The sequence below is a fragment of the Littorina saxatilis genome, linkage group LG6 (genome assembly GCF_037325665.1).
Source record: "Littorina saxatilis isolate snail1 linkage group LG6, US_GU_Lsax_2.0, whole genome shotgun sequence".
Classification (NCBI taxonomy): domain Eukaryota; kingdom Metazoa; phylum Mollusca; class Gastropoda; order Littorinimorpha; family Littorinidae; genus Littorina; species Littorina saxatilis.
Genome location: NC_090250.1, coordinates 25633050 through 25656108, shown reverse-complemented (window position 1 = coordinate 25656108; position 23059 = coordinate 25633050). Strand labels below are relative to the sequence as shown.

Sequence of the window (23059 nt, the reverse complement as noted above, 5' to 3'; positions counted from 1 at the left end):
TTAGAGTTGCAGCCCGCAGACACAGAAGAAGAAGGAGAAGAATACGGATGCTTACCTGACCAATGGCATAGTCGGAGGAATGGGCTGCTTGAAGACCCTCAAGACCGCTGATTCCAACACCAACATGCGCTGCCTGTCAAAAACAAATTTTCAATTCATGATGGCCAAATTCAGAACTGTTCCACAAAAGTTCAACAACACAAACTTTTAAGTAAGCAGGTGAAAACATGCATGCACACACACACACGTGCACGCACACACGCGCATGCGTGCACACACACAATCTCCCTGCCACCCCAGAAAAAGAAGAAGAGTGGATAGACGGAATCCAACCTGTATCATGCCCACATCATTGGCTCCATCCCCAATGGCCAGTGTGATGGCTTTCTGGGCGTTCTTCACCAGGTCCACAATTTCTGCTTTCTGGAGTGGGGACACTCTGGAAACGAGCGCCATATAAAAGCATTGAGATGCAGGCAACCACATACACAGACACACACATGTACAGACATTTTTTAGTTAAAAATAATTGTTAGAAATGTAATAATAAATAATGCATACTATTTTAAAAACGCATGTATTCAGGATTTAACCCTGCTCAAAGCACTGTACAATCATTGGAAGAAAATACAACAACAACATAACATAATATACAGTGCAATCACACACATATCAATGAATAACATATTGCACAATAACGTGGTACTCTTACCGGCAGCAGATGACAGATTTGCAGGACAGGGCAATGTCCAAAAAGTCCTTTCTACAGTCACACGACAAGGCATGTCTCAGCGCCTGCAACAATACACACAATATGGTTTTTAAAGTGTAACTAAACAGACATTTTGAAGTGTCAGCTTTACTGAATTGCTTTATGTTTTGTCCAAGTATAGACCTGTAGAAGCGATACTGGACGATTTTTCCAACGTTTACTGTGTTTTCTGATTTACTACGATTTTTTAAAAGTGTTGAACCCATTTCAGATTTACCTGCTTATCTGTTCTTGATTTGATACTTCCAAAGAACAAGTGGTACTTTGAGTTCCGGTTTTATGTTTTAACCAATCAGAATTTGGTTCCTAAATAAAATCGTCTGCTGCCTGTCCCAGCAGAGTCAGCAACAAGCACTGCTTGCCACATGTGTGATGTTACCAACAGAAATAGCCATAAATTGGGCAAGGTAGCAATGTAAATGAATTGGATCTAACTAATGTGCTTGTACTGCATCTCTGGCCTTTGAATTCACTCCAAATGTACTGGCTCAGCGTGAGAGGCAACATCCTGTCGAAGTCGTAAGCACGAGGCTGACTGGGAGATTATTATTCGAAGAGCATGCTGAAACGGATTGTAAGTACAATATTTTACATGTTCTCGACATTTATGTTGATCTTTCCTTAACTTTAATTGTTTCCTTGATTTAAAACCCTAGGGCTTGTATTTTTAGTTGTGATACTGTACTAAGCACGTATCTTTACCACAGTATCTGATCACTTCACACTTGAATTTTGGAATGATGAAGTGGAATTATTTCTGGATCTAATTTATTCCTTGTTCCCCCCCTCTCGATTCCTTTTTTCGCCACATATGTATTGTCGTGTAAGGGGGTAGATGCGTGTACTGGCTGATTTTTAAAAATTTTTTTACTTCGGTCAGATACAGATGATTGGAAAAAAAACTTGTCAAGGATTTCAGAATTTAATAGATCTGTTCGAAGTTTTTACGGGAGCAAGATGAACTTTTGATTAAACATACACACACAAATGAATCTCTTGATTTTGTTATACGGCGAATGTCCAGTTTCCACCACCACGTCTGTGGTATGTTTTTATACTGTTTGATTGAATAGACTGACGTGCATTCTCTCGCAAATGTGCGCGCGTGTGTGTTTGTCTGTGCCTCAGACTTATTAATCAAAGATGATGTTGCACATTGCAGATCTATGCGACAGGAGCAAGTGGACAAGACAGTTACATTTGTCTGAGCGAAGATCCAACGGTAAGCTCTTTTAGCCGAAGACAGCGAGCCTGGGCAAGGGCGGATCTGGGGGGGGGGGGGGGGGGGGGTTACACGGGTTACGTAACCCCCCCCCCCAAAAAAAAAGAGGTAATTTATTGAATCAGGATGCACCAGATAGCTCTATTTTGCTTCTTTGAATAAAAAAATTTTCCGGGGGGGCATGCCCCCGGACCCCCCTAGAGGCTTAGGCGCCTTCAACTTGTATCTTCGCAGTCATTTTGTAACACCCCCCCCCCCCTCCAAAGTGAATTGATCCGCCCTTGCTGGGTGCATGCATGCAAGCTTCTATCATGTTCGTGTGAGTGCTGCAGGGCTATTAGACGACTTTTCATTATTCTTGATTTGGAGATCCATGCAGGGTATTAGAAAGTGCAGAATATACACGTTTGAACAAATAGGATGTGTGTTTGCTCTGAAAAAAGAAAAAACGCAACAAACAAACATTGTATTTGTTTAAAGTATCACAAATATTTATTACCTGTATCTGCATGTTTTGAAAATGATGAAGGGTAAATTACTTTGACGTGTGCTTTTTTTTTTAACCACACTGATAACGAATGATAGAAACACAGACACACTTAATAACATATCCACAAAAATTGTAACAATAAATGTAAGCTGAACAATGCCTGCAACACATTTCAGGCCTCAGAAGGAAGTAATTATGAGATTCAGACAGAGAGAGAAAGCCCAACACGAAACCAGTTGTGACATTTTTTATTTCATTATGTAATATTAAAAACACGACAACAACGTATTTCCTGTACTTAGTTTCGTGCAATTATGGATTGCAAAGTATGTCTAATTGAGTGGCATAAAGAGGCACAGTTGCATGAAAAACCAACTCGGATCTTGACTAGGATCAGGATTTTACATGGACACAACCTAGAATTTAACATCCTGGGGGGAGGGGGGTACTGCGCCTTTCACATCAAGATGTAAAGATCTATTTTAAATAATACTTATTAGAAGGGAACAAAATCAAACAAACTACAACAATCGTTCTGAGGGGAGAGAATTACCTCTTCCGAAGAAATTACCTCCCTTGCTTTTCTTGTCGTGACTTATGTAGAGTAAAGTGAATAGAAAGTGAATCAGTCAGTAACAAAAAAAACCCACAACATTTCTTAAGATCAATGAGGAGTCTTGAAGTATTTGTCAATGTTAATCTTCTATGCATAACAAACAATATATTACGGATTGATAATTAAAGAAAATCGTCTCTTCTACAGAGTTGACCCCCCTAAAAAGGACACCCACAACCATGCAAATTACTTCTGCATCTGTTGAACCAATTATTTTATATATGGTATTCATTAACTTCAGTTTATGTTCTGCCTTTCCAGTAAGTGGCAATTTTGTAAATTGAATGGTCTGACTTTTGTGCAATTTTAATTTTTTTCTCCAAATTCGGGGGTCGACTAAACAGAACGAGTTTTGACATTGAGCGGTAGCCATTTTTACCTAATTTAAACCCTTCAGGCTTTTACCTTTTTGATTATTTTGAATGTCTGAGTATGTAAAAACATCCCCTTCAACCCCCAGGCTATCGATGACCTGAAGAAAGCATGCAGTTACAGCTAGGTTCAGGGCAATCCTCAGACACGAAAGCGTTGGTGTCATTGGTGATTGCAAAAGTTAGATAATTTAACCTACAAATTTGCCACTTTGTGAACTGCACATGCATAAAATCAAGTTTAAGTATGCTGAATATGAAGTTATCCAGTCAATTGGTGTAGAAGTTATAGCATTTCTGTCAGTTAACAGTATTTAAAATCTCTAAAGTAAAATCTGACATATTCGAAAGTTTTGCATAAACACCCAGACAATTTTTACGATATTCTCCTAAGCTTCTCCACTTCTCAGCCCTGTCTTGGAAATGAATTCGAATAAGGCAGTCAAAATAACTTAGTTTGGAGCACCCATTAATCAGAATAAGCATTAACTTTTGACACAGGAAATATCTTCTACCGAAAGCTCTCCTGGTTTTATTCTACATTTTTCCTGCATAATGGTAACAAATTTAATGATAAATCTAAACAACGAAGTGACTGTGGTAAGATGAACAAAGTTAAAAAACAAAGGATTACTGTAAATGGTTTACGAATCGAAATCTAAACAAGTTTTAATGATAAGTAAAATGATAAAAAAAATAAAATAAAAAAAAGCTAACGTCCTCGCATTTGTCCAGAATTATTCCATGTTTAACATGGGAACAGAGGGATAATTGGTCTAAAGAATTTTTAAAAAGGAGGGTTAGGGTAACCCTAACCCTCTTTGGACTATCTGTATGCAATGCCCGCTATAGGTGAAAGACTTTTGTGGAAGCCATGGAAGAATGCATCGCTGTTGTGCTGGTTCAGCTTGAGGTCCTGTCCTAGCGAATATCCTGCACACACAAAAACACGACTTTTTAAGCCACTTATGTTGCATTCCGTGACATAGCTTTGTTAAAACCGTGTGCCTGATAATAATGACAGATTTTGTTGATATACATTTTTTTTAAGACACCCCATATAATATTGTTTGACAATCTCTTTCAACATAGTTTACAAATCACCAATGTGTATACAAACGCAAATAACCCACAGGTCAATAAATTACTTTCCAGAGAGAGAGAGAGAGAGAGAGAGAGAGAGAGAGAGAGAGAGAGAGAGAGAGAGAGAGAGAGAGAGAGAGAGAGAGAGAGAGAGAGAGAGAGAGAGAGAGAGAGAGATTAAAACTAGAAAATGTGTGCTATATAAAACAAGGATAATCACTGTCAAATCTTTGCTTGTGCAGGTCTGCATGGTGTTTACTGCGCTATATACACAACCTGTTTTATTTCATTTATTTTTTTTTTTTTTTTTTTGGGGGGGGGGGGGGGGGGGGGGGATGTTTTGTGATGAGGGTTTTTTCAAAGCCTTTACTGCTTTAGTCATTGAATCCACCCGACTTCGATTTATTGTTCAGTGATGGGTAATTGTGTGACCAACTATGTAAGTTAGTGAATGTTCTGGCTTCATACAATGACATTGCATTAATTTTATAAGTGTATGTGTGTGTGTTTCAGGCAAAAGCTGATATTACAGTCCTAGTTGTATGCAGTACCTCTGCTTCTTCGTTCAGGAATCAAAGTATACAATCTAAACCGATTATTTTGTTCAATAATGTTCAGCTTACCATCCCGAAGAAGGCAGTAACGTGCCGAGATATTGATTATAGATATTAACGTACCTAACCTGGTTACTGGTGTGTTTTCTTTTTATTTCAATAATGTAAATGTGTGACAACTTGCAGGGTACTTGATGTTCAGAGCAATTTTTCTGGCAAAAGACCTTTTATGGATCAAAGAAAACTTTTGTCGTGGTGCACAAGTCAATCAATTTGGTTGATAAATAATTTGTGCTGCTTTTTCCCTGGTTCCAAAACGTAATATGTATTACCACATGTCCTTACCTGTCATTGGCATCACATGATTCTCTGCAAGCAGTCTTTTGTGGAAATACGTCATTTAACACTTGCACTTATAGTAGGGCTGATGGGGTCTATGTCGACCAAAAGAGTGGGATTCTCTGTAGGTCGAGTTCCTGTAGGTGGATTCCCTGTATACCTAAGACTTTAAAATTGGCAATCTAGTATACAGGGAATCCCACAGGGTGCAGTTTTTCAATAAAACTTGCAAACCATACTCGAATTTCTAAGAAATATCAAAAAAAGATCGAAAAACATCAAATTCTAACGATGTCGCTAAGCATCACGTGACTTTCATTGATATTAGCAAAACGCTACAGGAACTACACCCTGTGGTATTCCCTGTATACAAGATTGCCAATTTTAAAGTCTTAGGTATACAGAGAATCCACCTACAGGAACTCGACCTACAGTGAATCCCATTCTTTTGGTCGACATAGACCCCATCAGCTATAGTAGGTGGCTGTGGAACGGTAGACATGCAACGACAACGAACAACAAAAGACAAAGTGTGGAGTACACTCATTTTTCTTAACATACGCTAAGTTTCTTTGAGAATGCTCCAAGTGAAAATCAGGGGTTCCTAGGCCTGATATCACAATTAAACAGCTTCTTCTCAGAATCAGGAGGGAAAAAACGAGATGTCGTGACAAGAACAGGCAGCAGCAGCAACAACAACATTGCTAAATCGTCGCTTTAACAAAATTTCATGTTTAGTATCGCAGACAAAGCACGGCTACTGATCCGACCAAAGCCACACTTCATGCACGATGGGCACATTGTTATGGCCAGCTTGTTAACGTGAGCATTGTGTATGTTTTACATAGAATTGAATGTGTTTGTCGTTGTGTCTGTCATCTATCCTAGTCGTTTGATTTAGAATAAAGCAAACTTATTACAATGACGATTTTCTTCGGTTTTTGATGAAGGATTGGCATCAAGACTTTTCCTATTTTCCAACTCTGCCACCATACACTGGCCGTTCAGGTCTGCATGTCGACCACATGGTGTGTGATCAGATTATTCGGACATGTTCACAATGCTTACATGACCACCAAATGAAAAATCAGTTGGTATTTGTTATGTTTTTGTGTAAGCACAATCTTCATACAAGTAAACAGAAACAGTTTTGTTGCAAACAGAGCCTTCATAAGAAAAAATGCTTCTAAGTCAAAATACATACCCCCTTTTTCGTATTGCGTAAAATATACCCATAAATTCTGGACATCATATTTTTATTTTTTTTCACAACAATGAAACCAAACTTTGGCATATGTTTTAGCAATATATTCACAATAAAACCTATGAGTTTGAAGGCTGCATCTTGTTTTGTTTATTTTTAAAAAAACAAAGGATTACTGTACTCACCAATACAAAGACGACACAAGACGATTACGAATTCGTTGTTTAGATTTTGTTTATTTTTGAGAATTTTTTTGCAAACCCATGCATTGGCCAGTTTCTGGGGAGAGACTGGGGAGATAATGGCCAGTATAGAAAGAGTTAATAAGTAAACTAATGTCAGAAGTAGGTATTTACCTTGTTTGCCTTCGCGTTCTTGATAGGCCGCTGCAGCATTTGTATCACTTCCCTTGACATTCAAAACGCCAATGTATTTCTGAAAGGAAAATAAAGATATTGACCGAAACATCACACAAGTGGTATATCATGCTAGGTTTTGTTTACAGTGCCTGTTCTACGACCACATCTGATTGTAATTTAAATAAAGAAAAACTGTATCCATTTATTACTTCTCTATTTGTGTGTGTTTGTGTGTGTGCAGGGGCGGATCACATCATTTTTAAGGGGGAGTTTCCAAATTTCTTTTAGGGACAATTTGACGACGCGAAGCGTTTAGTTGAAGACGCGAAGCGTTCAACCTCCTTGGGGGGGGGGGGGGGGGGGGGTTCCGACAAATGTTGATAAAAACAAGGAAAATGGATCAATCTGAGCCAAGAAACATCCCCTAATACTCCTTCCAAAAAAGTAAATATATTAAGAAGAAAAATTTGAATCACAACAAGGACAATTGATCGATCTGGCGCAACCTGAGCAAACTAATTAGCCAACTTCTTTCCAAAATCGTCACTTAGAATACAAAGGCCGGCTCCTAAGTGGTCCGGAAACCCCGGAACCCTCCGGATCCGCCCAGTGTGTGTGTGTGTGTGTGTGACCGATGACCTTCTCTAAATTCTAATCGTTGCGTTTGCATGGTAATAAAGTTTTAATACTGGATATGCCCATGAAAAAATTATCATTTATTGTTCATGTCATTGTGTGTGTGTGGCCAGGACCGTGACTTCTGCTTGCCTCGACGTCTTCAGAAAAGACACAAAATGCCAGCAGGCGTATGTTCTTGGAGCACTCAGTATGCCGTCATCTGCAAACAAATAAATACAAATTATTCAATTGTGTAAATAAAGAACAATCATTTTAATATTACAACAAAAAATTCATATAACTGTAGTCTTCACCAGAGACATCCACTACACTATCTTTAAATAAAACTGCCGTAAAAAATTGAAATACTATAAAACTTACCCCCACTCAGATCTATTTGTGATTATTCAAGTTTCAACCATGAAACGATGCCGGTTTGGACAGATCTGCTAGTTTGCCGCTGAAACTGAAATCAAAGGCGATCTTCAGAACTACATGTATTTCTAATCTTGTATTTGTGATTAATATAAAATACTGATCTTCCCAATAGAAGCTGATGTGTATACACATGACCAGGACAAGGTATTTTGTTACAGGGCATTTACGCAGACGTCGCAGTTCAAAATATCGTTTTAGATCTGATTTTGTACAGCAGCATGTGTGATTCAGAATCGTCTGCCCTTTTTCGGTTTAACATTTTATGGACGATTCCTATGAGACTGCTCAATCATAACTGATGACAAATTCAGAAACAGATGATGGTTTCAAGTAGGCTACAGTAATGATTCGTTAAAAATGTCAAGCCACTCGTCGATCATTCACACTCAAAGAACCCAAGCCAAATCTGCTCTGGTTCCGAGCAGCTTTTTCCAACTGAGACCCTAATTGTTACGCATCTGCCGCGAAAAGATAGACCACAAACAAGCGGCACTGTACCATGCTTTCGTTTATGTTGCGAAACAGATTAAATGTGCATTGTAAATGTGCTTACAGCAAAGAAATGCATCCTTACTTACCACAAAAATACTGGTACCACATTCATCGCACTTGTGTCTTCTTACCAAAACCTATCGATATGTTTGTTTACGATATATTGGTAATTACTAACCGTTAACTATTTTTCAAAAATCTGAAATGACTTTTAAGAATCAAAGAAAGATTCGCTAAAACGGTTGACTTCAGAAAATAAGCAATATTTTTCTGAACCATGAAATAAAAATCGAAAACTCCGTTTGATCTTTTATTTTGGTAGATTGATGACAACAGCCGGAACTGAAAGTACCAGAACCAAAAATTAAGGGCATTAATCAGGTAAACTAAGAAGATTGTCGTTCCTGGCGCGCACTTCACATGTCCGTCAAACAGTGTCAGAGTCAGACAAAAAAATTTTTTTTTCGCAGTTCGACAGTATATGAGGCCCTTCTTCATATCAAAGTGTAAAGGTTGCTGAACGATGTTTTTCCTTTTTGCTTGTTTAGTTACACTTTAAGTAACAATGACAAATCTGAATTCAAGAAAAATTAGATATTGGAACGTTTGATTTTTGACAAAACGAAACATGGATAAGTACGTCGGCCTAATGGTCTTTATAGTGGACAGACATACAAATAATTATGAGAGAAATAAAAGAAAACGACTTAGCTCAGTAGGCGTTGAAGTCAAGTCTGACCATCTTCATTGCCGAGGTTGAAGTGAATTCCTACTGAACAAAGTCTTTTTCTTTATTTTGTTTGTACAAGTATATTATATCATATATTTGTCATGCACTGACAGCAATCTCCATAACAAAGAAATACTGCAAACTCCTAACTTTACTCACGCACTCAAACAAGAGAAAACCAAACAAAAGATGAAAATATTGTTCTCATTTACCTCTCCATCGATGATAAGTCCCACATCATTTACTTTGCCAAGGGCGTCTCCAAAATCTGCCTTGCGTTTCACCAGAGCCTCTCTTGTTTCCTGCAGAAAAAAACAAACGTACAGAGTTCAGGGAACTAGTCATATCAGACAAAACACAGGTAAGGCCAAGAAACAGCTGGAGGTGCAACACAGAGGCAGATCTAAAGAGGTAGGGCAACTGCAGAACAGAGGTGGAAACAACAGCCCAGAGCAGAGTGTGATGGAAAATCTTCGTCAACGGCCTATGCTTCGCTGGGGGCAAAGGGCCTAAATAAGTAAGTAAGTAAGTACAAAGAACACTGTTTTTGTTTATTAGTTCTGGATCATTTGGGAAAAATGTAAACATTGTTCAGAACTAACACCTCTGTTTCTTCCCTGTGTTTACTTTTTCGATAGAATGGTGGTACAAACGATGTGATGCCCCTCCCATGAGAGGACATCTCCAATTAAAAGGACACCTTCTGTAGTTCTTTATTATCATGACCAAAATATGTCATGACAGGCCACCTGCAATGTAGGGACACTTTCGGTTGGTCCCAAAGAAGTTCTTTCATCACAGGTACTACTGTACCTATAATGTGAGCTAAACAACAACATTAAACAAAACAAAAAAAGATCACAAAGATTGTAAGCAGATACTCCATACTCAAGACTTACATCCAAAGAGCGTTCGTTCAGGATGATGAGCTCCATGTTCTGGGTCAGCAGCTGACAAGAATAGCCTGGAAAAGCAAATGAAAAATGTATTACTGAACAAGCACGTATGCATGCAGGCACGCGCACACACTTACACACACACACATACATACAAACAAAACACACACACACACACACACAAACAAAACACACACACAGACTGGAAGACAGGAACATGGTAGCTAGAGGCATAGCCATACTTGAAGCTGATTTACACACATACACACACAGATGCAGACAAGTACACACACACACACACACAGAATGCAGACAACTATCCCACACAAACAGAAGGATTAAAAATGTGCATAATACTTAATCAAATATTGATAGCAGAAAATACCTATACTGAACGGCAAAAGTTAGGGACCGCCCTTGAAAAAACCAGCTGACTTCATCTGTGCCAAACTCCTTGTTCCTAAGTTTATAAAACCAAATGGCTGTCAGGCCGTACACACCAGTGGGTGAGCAATGCTGTGTTAGCAGGAAACTTGCTCGGGATCCACGAGGCCTGGCAAGGGCACGAGACAGAAACTGCCAAACTGCAAAAAGTGGACCATTTTTACGCTGGCGTGTGGGCAAGCCTGGGCGGGAAAGATGAAAAACTCATTATGCACGTGCAGGGGGGGATGTGTTGAGAGTGAACTGTTGTCACCAGTTAGGCTTTATAGCCCCGTGATTTTCCGCTAGCCACCAGCCACTATGCCTCCCAGACGAAAGGTGACCACCTTCAACAAAGCTCGGGCCATCGCATGGCTGCAAGACGGCGTAAACAAGCGAGAAGTGGGCAGACGACTTGGAGTGTCCCATTCTGTCGTGGTCAGGCTGCATCAGAAGTTCCAGGCCACCAACAGCGTTCTGGAGAGGCCCATGTCAGGACGGCCTGGTTTTTTCAAGGGCGGTCCCTAACTTTTGCCGTTCAGTATATATTGGTAGCAGTCTCTGACAGAACGTACCTATACTGGTAGCAGTCTCTGACAGAACGTACCTATATTGATAGCAGAACGTACCTATATTGATGGCAGAATGTACCTATATTGATAGCAGAACGTACCTATATTGATGGCAGAATGTACCTATATTGATAGCAGAACGTACCTATATTGATGGCAGTCTCCTGTTTGTCTCCAGTCAGCACCCACAGCTTGATGTCGGCCATGCTCAACTTTAAGATTGTTTCTGGCACTCCCTGCAAACATCAAAGTAAACACCATGTTATTTTACAAGTAAATGCTATACTAGTGGATAAACACTTTTAAGGCCCCCCAAATTAAGTCTTTCCATCTGTTAAGACCCTGATTTATCATAACATTTTCATCAACTCTCTACATCTACCTCCATTTTCACACTCCCTCACTTCCAGTTTCAAGACCCTGATTTATCATAACATTTATCATAACATGTCTCAGGAAACATGAATACACGCATGCAGAAAAGAAAAAAAATATGGGTAGCGCCGTATGTATGGCAGCTCGCTTTCCCCAGGGAGAAAGCAGCCCGAATTTCCATGAGGGTAACCTCACTGGACTGTAAATCTTATCCAATCCAATCCAATCCAATCCAATAAACTCTCTACATCTACCTCCATTTTCAGACTCCCTCACTTCCAGTTTCAAGACCTGATTTTCCCATATTTTTGTAGGTTTTAAAAAGGGGGTTCCACTGTACAATAAATACAGTAAAACCTAGTCTGGTCATCAGCAGACTAGTAGGTCTCTTTCAGTTGGTCAACACGTTTTCTCTCTGTTGCTTTCTCCCTCCACAAAAACATCTTGTAAGACGTGTTCGCAATCCTCCAGTCAGACAGTCATCAAGGATATCCAAGGGTTGCTTTCTGAGCATGCATTCACGGAATAATCAGCGGGGAAGCACATGCACATCTAATAAGATCAGCTTTCAATGGAAGTATGCAGCTATCAATCACTGACAAGAACATTTGTCAGAATTGGTTAAGTAGCTAGGTCAAATGAATCCACAGGGTAGCTCCTAATGCATTTACTACCACTGGCCACCCTCCTTACTAAGCAAATGGTGTTGAAAATGAATGCAGACAACAGCACACTTCTCTGCCCAGATGGTTTGCTCTATAATGTAACTGCATACTCACATCTTGGAGTTTGTCTTCAATGGCAGTAGCACCCAGCAGCACCAGATTCTGTGTGTAAAAGTAAACACTCAATTAAATCTAGTGAGCTGGCAAAATGAGGTGGATAACATTTTCATAGCTCTCTCAATTTTTAATATTTTATTTTTTAACTTAATCATAATCTTATTACTGATGGTATCACACATACACACACACACACACACACACACACACACACACACACACACACACACCCACATGCACGCACACACACACAAAGTTAACTCCTTGACTGGCAATGAACATAAAAAGCACTCCAAATAAACAATAATAATTTGTGTTTGTTTGTTCGTTCATGGGCTGAAACTCCCACAGCTTTTACGTGTATGACCGTTTTTACCCCGCCATTTAGGCAGCCATACGCCGCTTTCGGGGGAGCATGCTGGGTATTTTCGTGTTTCTATAACCCACCGAACTCTGACATGGATTACAGGATCTTTTTCGTGCGCACTTGGTCTTGTGCTTGCGTGTACACACGGGGGTGTTCGGACACCGAGGAGAGTCTGCACACAAAGTTGACTCTGAGAAATAAATCTCTCGCCGAACGTGGGGACGAACTCACGCTGACAGCGGCCAACTGGATACAAATCCAGCGCGCAACCGACTGAGCTACATCCCCGCCCAATAATTTGTTTCAAATCCATGAAAACAATGGTAGATACCAACAAAAAGAAGCTTCTAAACCAAGCACACCAACACACACACACACACACAACCTGTCACTTTTCAGACAGAAGCAGTCACTGCTTCATCACAACAAACAGAAAAAGATGCACACAGAAACAAAACCAACCCTTTCAATCAGCTCAGCCGCCTCCTCAATCTTCTTCTCTCTGTCGTGGATGGACGTGCTGGCCTTGTAGTAGGTGTGTTTCCACTCTTCGTACACATCCTCCGGAATATCCACCTTGGCAATACACAGAGTGCGCAGACCTGCACAAAAACAGAACCCATTTAGATATACAGTGGAACCCCCCTTTTAAGACCCCTTGAAATCTGAAAAAATCAGGTCTAAAAAGGAGGAAGTCTTAAATGGGACTTAATTGACATAGCAACCTGAATTTCCCAGCAATGGAACAATAAAGTTATGAACATTAAAATTAAAATGAAGAATCTCACAGCACATTAATCCCATGAACCTGGCTGCTTAGCCCCTATGTATTCCCCAGCTAAACGTTCCTGAACTAAGAAAGATAGAACAAAGCTTTATTTTTTGTTTATGAAAAAACAAATAAAAAACAGCAGATATCTAAGTACTTCCTTTCCAGTTCCCTCCGTCTACTGTAACACTTTTTTCTGTTGATTTTGAGGAAAATCAGAGGACAACAGTTAAATAATGTTGTGGGTGCTGTTCTCACCGAGAGAAGCGAATTCTTCTAAGTGTTGCAGTGTGATGTCGCTGTACAGCTGCGTCTCCTCCAATCGCTCATACACCACAGAATCCTGTAAAGAACCAAAAAAATGTTGTTCAATATTTTCAAACTTCTAACTATGTGACCATTAATGCATGAACATGTTCCTCGTATATAAACTATTTACTTATAGAGATCAGAATTCCCCACAAGTAATGTCCCCATTTATATTATTTTTTCTCAAGATGTATTTTCCACAGTAGGTTACATGAAACTGCTGAAAGAAAATGTATCTCATGAGAGACAGAGAAAAGGGAGGTAACAGAATGAAAAAAGGCTAACAACTTTACTAGCTAAACCTCACAGGTGCCCAAAGAAAAACAAATTCTTGTCATACATCACATTTCCAAGTAATGTATTTCAACACTGCCCTGCCTCCATATTACTCTATTTTCTAATAATATTTATTCATGTGATTAATTTTAAAATAAATATTCCTACAACTGAATGCTACTTTACGAAAGAGAAAAATGACATAAAAACTAAAAAAAAACTAAAAAAACTCACAGCTCCCTTCACATACAGCTTGATTTTGCCATCAGGACACCTGACAACCACAGACATCCTTTTGCGGTCACTGAGGAAAAGCAATAGAAGCATTTTGAATGTTATGCTTTTTCAAGACAAAATGAAATAATCAACTCCCACTCCATTCACAGTAAAGTTTCAGGCAAACCAATGTTCATAAAGCCATTTTGTCATTTCATAGTTAACCTGTTTTGGGTCAGTAAAAAACAAAAAAAATCAAAAACAAAATCACACACAATCAATCTTGGACAGGCTGAATTTCTCCACACCTAGCGTGAGGGATTCTCAGTGGGGCAACCATCCCCAACCAAGTGCGTCCCCAGGTGGCGGATAGGGGAATAGCCCACAGATATGGGGGTTAGCTGCGAAATAAGCTAGGCTTGCCTGGACGAATAAGCAGTCACAGACCAACTGGCGGTGATCCTACCAGGAGAGGGGCGGGGCAACAGGTGGCTCTGTTTTCCTCCATGAAATACGCTATGTATCCAATGACTGCAGACCTGTTTACCCCCATAAGTGTTTTGGAGTAATGCTCCGCCCCAAAAATAGTAATCCTGGCACAAAAATAGTAATCATCCAGCATTCGTCGCCAATTACAACGCACATGACAACTGTGTCTGCGAAACGCAATCATGCACATATATCCATCATTCACAAACAAAACACATCAGTCAGTTTTTGTAGTCATCATAATTTCAACGAAGATCACATCAAAAGCACATGCATCACTGATTCTTTTTCTTTTGCTCGTAGTAGGCTTTTTTCAGTGTGTCAAGCGCTTCTCCACTGTACTTGCGCTTGCCGAATGAGTGAGGGCGAGACTTCACCACTAGAATAAGGCTCTCCAGCGTCTTATCAGACAGACATGATCTCTGGTCAGTCCTGTGCTTTTTCACCCCATTTTGCCATTGAAAAAACAATGCCAAACATGTGAATTGATTAAAAAAAAAAAAAAAAAAAATTTTTTTTTTTACATTTTTTTTATTTATGAAAATCGTAGTCTTGACACGGATAGCGGAATGGCGTATTTTTTGCAGAAAATCGTAATAAATTACGCCAAAATCGTAAGGGTAAACAGGTCTGTGACTGGTTCATCCCGTGGGCAAGAGGCACGGTAAAACCTCTAGCTACGGGGTGGGATCCTCGGCCAGGAGCTAAGGGTGGGGCAGCCCCTACAGAAAACCTAGAGGGCTGAAGACGGAGGTATGGAGCCTGCATGGCGCTTCTCGAACAAATCACTGTACCACGCATTATCTGCCATCATGACCCTTGGAGACAGAACTGAACATCGATATGGTGCTCGCCCTGTGAATCCAAGTGTAAAGGCGAACGACAAGAAGAAAGAATCGGCTAACTTATTAAAATACTAACATCAATTTACTTTACAAAAGTATTATCAACTTACCTTGAGAATTCTATGACGTTGAGTATTTCATACACCTCCTTCTTTCCAAACTGAAAATAAAAGGAAAGCATTAGATAAAAAAAGTGTACCAGTCTTTACATTTTCACACACACACACACACTAACACGCATGTACTCACATATGCACGAACGCACACACACATATATAGAAAAAAACAACAGCAGACATATTCAACAGGGAGGAGCTAATGTTCAAAAGTTCAAACAAGAAATGAGTAAAAAAAATCAATCAATCAATCAATCAACAATCAATCAATCAATCATTAATCAATCAATCCATGACTAAGACAGTACTGACCACTTCTATCTCCACAGTCTCTGGAGTCCTGGTGGTGAAGACAAAGCCCAGCTGTCTGGCCGCTTGCACCAACGCTGCTTCATCTGTCAAACACACACACACAACCACTATGTCAATCAACCAACGCAATGACCTATGCAGCAGAGGACTTCACTTTCAGTTCAAAGTCAAGCCTATGGCTGCCTAAATTGCGTACACGTAAAAACCCACAAGAGGAAAAATCACAAGTGTACATGGGTGTTTCAAAAAGAAGAAAATACAAACAGAAAAGACAGACACACAGACATGAGAAGAAAATGTAAACAGAAAAGACAGACAGACACACACATGAGAAACAAATTTAAAGAGAAAAGACAAACACACAGACATGAGAAAAAAATGTTAACAGAAAAAAAAGACACACAGACATGAGAAGAAACTGTAAACAGAAAGGACAGACATGAGAAAAAAATGTATACAGACAAGACAGACTCACAGACATGCTGGGTAAGCTCACCTGGCGAAGAGGACAGGTAGACAATCTCGCCGGTGTCGTGATGTATCTCTGGCACCACCGTGTGACACACCGCCAACAGCACCATGAACTCGCGAATGGTGTCGGCTGTCACCTGCAATGTCACGTGTGGCGAAACGTCAACACTTTGCGCGGAAAAAGACAACGGCAGGATCATATGCACACAGTTATTCCCAGGCTAACAGGACCAGAAGTCAGTTGGACCTAGACTGAAAATATGTATAGGTCAAAATATCCTGGCTACAACAAATCGTTGAGATAGAAGAGAGCCTACATATCAAAACTATCAAACAATCGTCCGGCCACGGGTCAGAAAAATGCGTCAGATAAAAAAATATGCGTCAATGGCCGAAGAGCGAGTCCTGGGAACAACAATGTACACAGTGTAACCCCCTTTTAAAACCACCAACAATCTGAGAAAAACAGGTCTTAAAAAGGAGGGAGTCTTAACATTTGAACAAGAAACATGAAAAAGCAAGGTCTCACTTACATGCTGGGAATGCAGGTTGTACATCATGGTTGGATCGTTGAAAGCGTCTTTACTCTCTTCATTATTCCTGAAACAAAAAGTATGCAAAAAGACAATAAGAAAGAAGACTGCAAGCTGCAGAAAAAGTGAGGCAGTGGGAGCAAAGAGATGCAAATATACCGTGTTCTTTATGTTTTATGAGAAGATAATTCATGTGAAAGTTTTTTTTATTATCCTTTATGGTTGACTTTCTCGCCTCAACTGATAAATCCCAAGAATTATTCTGTGTTTACATTTTGTTCTTTGTTATCATTGTCTTCGCTTGCTACAAAAGCAATGACACACACCTATAACTCTCATCCAATGACTAGCCCAAGCGATAAATTAATAACAAACACTGCTACTGGTACACTTACCCGTAACATATGCCAGCTATTGAGCATTTTCTGAAGTCCATGATGTTTTGAGTCAACGTGCCTGTCTTGTCAGAAAAGATGTACTCAATCTGAGGAAAAAAGAAACAAAATTCAGTTCATGGCAAATATAAGGCGAGACCTAGCAAGGCAATCTTGACTGGCATAAATCTGATTCTACACAAATAGGAGGGGATGAAACGGCACCAGAAGACTTTGCTTGTCATGGTTCATTATCAAAGGACTGCTGCTTTTCTTTTCAAACGCGAAATACAAAACAACAAGAGCAAGAACACTAATGATACTGTCCAATGCATGTAACTTGTTCCCATGAAAACAATTTTGCTCATCGTCTCAGATCTGGCCAAGGTTTGACATGGGATAAGACCACCCTTCCACTTGGTCACATACCAACAATCTACAGTCTGTGTGCTCTATGTGCAAAGAGGCAATTTTTGGATGAATTAATTTTGTAAAACCCACTAAGAAATTAATTCACGAAACAAATTTCCCACTCGGCTGTTAATTGTTGGTTAGTGACCAAGATCAGGGATGGTCTTACCCCATGTACAAGCCTGAGCAGATCTGAGATGGTGTGCCCAACAGTTTACACGGGAGGGAGTGTGACTGTAACATCCTGTGCTTACCTGTCCCAGCTCTTCATTGAGATTGGAGGTCCTGGCCATGGCCGCAGTGTCTGTGGGTGCATAGTACATGTCTAAATCCTGCACACCATGCACGCAATGCATCAACAAGCAGTTATTTTCATCTGGTTTATTGACTCTTGCACAATTCATTCACATCAATAGCGCAGGGCTGAACGGCTCATTACTTTGTTGAAGTTACTTTACCATAAAACTGCTCCAATAACACAAAGCTCAAAATCCCAGAATGCAGAAGACTGGTTACTTGTAACAGGTGTCAGACTACTTCTTCATCTTTTGTGCAACTTTTAAAAGCCACTGCTTGTCAGACCATTTCTTAATCTTCTGTGCAACTTTTAAAAGCCACTGCTTGTCCATACCATGAAACATAACCTTCAGGTGAATCAGAAATGAAAAGGCACCGACTATTTAACAAACATAACTAGAGCAATAAAACAAAACAATAGCTACCCAGTTAATGAAAATGGCCTGGATGAATTTGACAACCTCCAAGGTGACCTGAAGAGAGATGGGGATGAGGTTGTTGTACAGGATGATGAACGTCAGAAGTGTCAGACCAAAGTTTGACTCTGCCTCCACTGAAACAACAAATCACAGCATCAACATCAGTCTCATATCAAGTTTATGGACACATTATGCTTCCACTGAAATAAGAACGCTGACACCAAGATCAGTGTCATATAAGCTTTTTTACTAACACACTACTGAAGAGCATAATGTGTCAAATTTACCGCGGGCATACATGTTTTCTATTGTCAAGATTTTGTGTGCGTGTGTGTGTGTGTGTGTGAGTTTGTGAGTGTGTTTGGAAGGTGAAAGGGAAGCGGACGTATTTGAGTGCATTTGGCTGACTTAATGGTCATAATGAGGCTTCAACGTTCTTGGTTTGTTCCGACAATAATTCATCCAGAAAAAGAAAAGAATTTTCCTTCAAAATAATGGCCTAAAGCCAGTTATGATCACTTTCCAATGAAAATAAACCCTGCGATAACAAGCCATGAAGGCTCTAAAGGCCACTGACCATCAAAGAAGAGATACCAGTCATTGTGAGCGTGGCGGCCGGACCACACGCTGTTGGCCACGGCACACACCAGGGACAGCACCACCAGTAGCACAAACAGCAGCAAGATCTGCAACACCACACACCCAGACCATCAACACACTGTGGGGAGTTGGAAATTGTTGATGAATTAATTTCCAAAATTCATCCTTAAAAAAATAGCACTGTGCACAAAACGCACCCCGGCTGTTCATTTTTGGTACATTTGTATTTGACCAAGTGGAGGGATGGTCTTTTCCCATGTAACAGCATGACCAGATCTGAGACGGAGAGGCCAACTGTTTTCACAAGGCGTAATGGGCCTTTAACCTTATGTGCCGACATGCAAGTGCCCTACCCCCTTTCAGAAACACAAGACCAAGTATGCACAGAAAAGATCCTGTCATCCATGTCCGGGTTATAGAAACACGACAGTACCCAGCATGCATCCCCCAAAATGAAGTAGAACTGCCTAAATGGTGCTAAACAAATGGCCATACAAATAAAAGCCAACTAACACAAAAGAAGAAGAAAGAAGAATTGTTTTAACGCCTTGGATGAATGCTTCGTGCAGTAATAAGCACTCAAATTTAAGAGAAGGTATGAATTGTACACATGAGTGGTTAACATGCTGTCAGCATTACAAATGTTGGCTACCCTTGATGTGTGCAGCAACATAAAATGACAGGAAAGTCTCTACAAATGTTAGTCAAACAGTATTTTATGATTTTCCATAACTTCAGCTGTATCTCTAACAATTCATAAACAGTGACCACACAACCACATTTTTACACACACACACGCATTCAAGCATGCATGCACACACACACACACTGACACACACACAGATATGCACACACACACACAAGACACACACTGACACACACACACTTGCATACACACTAAGAGTGAACAACACCCTTTCCCTACAAAGGAATGTTAGATCAAACCTGAGTGTTGGTGAGCTTCTCCACGTTGGACCTCTTGAGTGGAGTGCTGGTGGAGTTGAGCATCAGCTTGGTGTGAAGGCCCGTGTACACCACGATGCCGAAGACCCACCCTGTGTTTCTCAGCATGGCGCCGCGCAACAGAAGCTGGTTTGGTCCTAGTGGAACGGCACTGAACACAACAACAACAACGTTGAGGGCCCCAAAGGGTTTAAAATCGTGATCGTGATTGGCGTTTTTTGACCTTTCTGTGACCGTGATTGCCGAAATTTCCATTTCTGTGATCGTGATGGGATTTTGCCCGTGATCCGTGATGACAAAAAAAATCAAGTCTCGTGATCGTGATCGTCATTTGTTTTCGTGATCGTGATGGGCATTATTGCAAAGCATTTTATTTTCAACGTACATTTTTCACAGCTGTATCACTCTATGATCCTCTATTCGTCAAGGTGTTTGTGATCGTGAAAACAAAAATCAAGGTAACTGTGATCGTGAAAGCTAAAATTTCCCTTCCCGTGATCGTGATGATACCCCCCCTTTGGGGCCCTCAACGTTATATAGTTTGATCACTGAAACATATTCAGACCTGTTTACCTAATTGGAACAGTTGGTGTATTTTCCACCGAGACTTAGTGTATTTTCACAAAATTGAGTGTATTTTCTTACCAGGCAGAGGTGCTTGTTAATCATGTGACCGATGTAAAACTGTTAGCAGTGAAATTCTTGTCGGATCACGTAGAATCCCGTGAAAATATAGACCAATCATAAGCGCTGACCGAAGCAAACCAGATTTTATCCATGGCCAATCATGTACACAACCTACATTCAGTTTAGACACAATAAATAACAAGAAGGGCAAAGCCCACACGACTCACATGCTGAACAGACCTTGATCTTTCTTTCAGAATAATTTTACAATAAAACTGAGAAAAACAATATTTATTCAGTAAAGAAAATAATTACAGAAAACTAATGCCATTGTGAGTTGCACATTCAGTAATTGCATCCAAGTTATGGTGCATACTGTGTCAAAAGGTTCTCCATCCTAAAATGCTAATCGCTGGTCATTAGGGGATCGAGTCGAACAAGGAACGTCAGTTCTCCGACTTCTCTCTAGTCTGGCGCCTGTTTTCTCTTTTTTGACAAATATCAGTTTAACTCAAACTGACCTGGAACTTGAAGATATGTAACCTAATGTGAGTTATTATGAAAATATAATGTATTTCCCTCACACATATGTAGTTTTGGAAGAGTTATTTTCAATAGTTCAAGGTCAAGGTCACTTCAAAATATATACATTTCAACTTTGAAGGACCCTGTGACCTTGACCTTGAAGTGAGGTCAAGTTGCCAAACATGTTTCTGAAGATCTAATGTATTTCCCTCACACATATGTAGTTTTGGAAGAGTTATTTTCAATAGTTCAAGGTCAAGGTCACTTCAAAATATATACATTTCAACTTTGAAGGACCCTGTGACCTTGACCTTGAAGTGAGGTCAAGTTGCCAAACATGTTTCTGAAGATCTTGTAACCATACACCATCAGGCCACAATTGGTGTTGATAGACTTAATAGTGTCCAAGAAATATACAATGTTAAAGGTTTCACAGACGGACGGGGGGGACGGACGCCCGGACGCCCGGAAGGACAGGCGGACGATGTCGGTGAGTATATAGACTCACTTTTGTAAGTATAATGTATTTCCCTCACACATATGTAGATTTGGAAGAGTTACCTTCCATAGTTCAAGGTCAAGGTCACTTCAAACTATGTATACAATCCAACTTTAAAGGACCCTTGCGACCTTGACCTTGAAGCAAGGTCAACCAAACTGGTGTCCAAAGATAGGGCTTACATTGCCCTGTATAGCATACATAGCTAAGGTTGCCATTCTCGATAACTTCAGAAAAAAATGCGAAAATGTGAAAAATGGTCGTTTTTAAGACAACAATTACGGCCCCTGTGACCTTGAACTTGAAGTGAGGTCAAGTTGCCGCACATGTTTTTTGAGATCTTGTAACCATACACCATCAGGCCACGTTGATAGACTTAATAGTGTCCAAGAAATATCCAACGTTAAAGTTTTCCGGACGGACGGACGGACGGACGGACGACTCAGGTGAGTACATAGACTCACTTTTGCTTCGCATGTGAGTCAAAAAAACCATATTTTATTCTTTTAAATCGTCCTACTTTCCTATCATCCAGCGTCTTTATCGTATTCTTGGAAGCTTGGCGTACAAAATATGGTGAAATTGTATGAGTAAACAGGTCTGCATATTTCAACCTTGCTTCGAAAAAAACCAACCCCTCAACAGAAAAAGTTGAAAGCTGCAAACAAGACAACAGAGGTGCATTCGAAAAAGCTTTTGGAAAAGCTTAGTTACACTCTGGGAAATTGTAAGATTCTGAAGAAAATGCATTACACAATGTCACAAATGCATAATCATTTTCACTTTCAGCCATAATTTTCTCCAAGTTTTGTCATTTTTGTCAACAACATTTTAACTTTCATTCACCTGTCCAGAACAGTAAACAGAAAGAAAGCGATGTTCACACAAACAGAAGAAATTAGCTGCCAATGTGGCAATGAACCTTTCCATTGCACACATAATGTCATTTTCAGCTAGACCATTTCAACTCTCATTTGTTAGTCCAGAATATCCTAACACACACACACACACACACACACACACACATACATGCACATATATGTCTTTCGGATGAGACGAAAAACCGAGGTCCCTTTGTGTACACTACATTGGGATGTGCACGTTAAAGATCCCATGATTGACAAAAGGGTCTTTCCTGGAAAAATTGTATAGGCATAGATAAAAATGTCCACCAAAATACCCGTGTGACTTGGAATAATAGGCCGTGAAAAGTAGGATATGCGCCGAAATGGCTGCGATCTGCTGGCCGATGTGAATGCGTGATGTATTGTGTAAAAAAAAATTCCATCTCACACGGCATAAATA

The 23059-nt window shown here is 40.0% G+C and overlaps 1 protein-coding gene and 1 long non-coding RNA gene across 6 annotated transcripts in view; both read right to left on the bottom strand.

Moving 5' to 3' along the window:
• LOC138968826 (phospholipid-transporting ATPase IB-like) overlaps positions 1–23059 on the bottom strand; it is a 103946-nt gene that overhangs the window by 56497 nt on the left and 24390 nt on the right. For all 5 annotated transcript variants that reach the window (XR_011456291.1, XM_070341477.1, XM_070341478.1 and 2 more), the window contains 19 exons: positions 20086–20254; positions 19118–19226; positions 18547–18674; positions 18079–18156; positions 17435–17523; positions 17040–17106; positions 16532–16643; positions 16036–16118; positions 15718–15767; positions 14292–14361; positions 13731–13815; positions 13166–13305; positions 12334–12381; positions 11325–11415; positions 10188–10252; positions 9501–9590; positions 713–795; positions 334–439; positions 56–133 (listed from right to left, as the gene is read on the bottom strand). Coding sequence is in view for 4 of the 5 variants with exons in the window: in XM_070341477.1 (XP_070197578.1) it covers positions 56–133; positions 334–439; positions 713–795; positions 9501–9590; positions 10188–10252; positions 11325–11415; positions 12334–12381; positions 13166–13305; positions 13731–13815; positions 14292–14361; positions 15718–15767; positions 16036–16118; positions 16532–16643; positions 17040–17106; positions 17435–17523; positions 18079–18156; positions 18547–18674; positions 19118–19226; positions 20086–20254 (1741 nt within the window). In the remaining variant the exon portion in view is untranslated. The remainder of the gene's footprint in view (positions 1–55; positions 134–333; positions 440–712; positions 796–9500; positions 9591–10187; positions 10253–11324; positions 11416–12333; positions 12382–13165; positions 13306–13730; positions 13816–14291; positions 14362–15717; positions 15768–16035; positions 16119–16531; positions 16644–17039; positions 17107–17434; positions 17524–18078; positions 18157–18546; positions 18675–19117; positions 19227–20085; positions 20255–23059) is intronic.
• Positions 2718–8684, bottom strand: LOC138968832 (uncharacterized). Its single transcript, XR_011456293.1, has 5 exons — positions 8645–8684; positions 8010–8094; positions 7763–7848; positions 7008–7086; positions 2718–4404 (listed from the first exon to the last, which is right to left on the bottom strand). It is a non-coding gene; the product is annotated as an uncharacterized lncRNA (long non-coding RNA).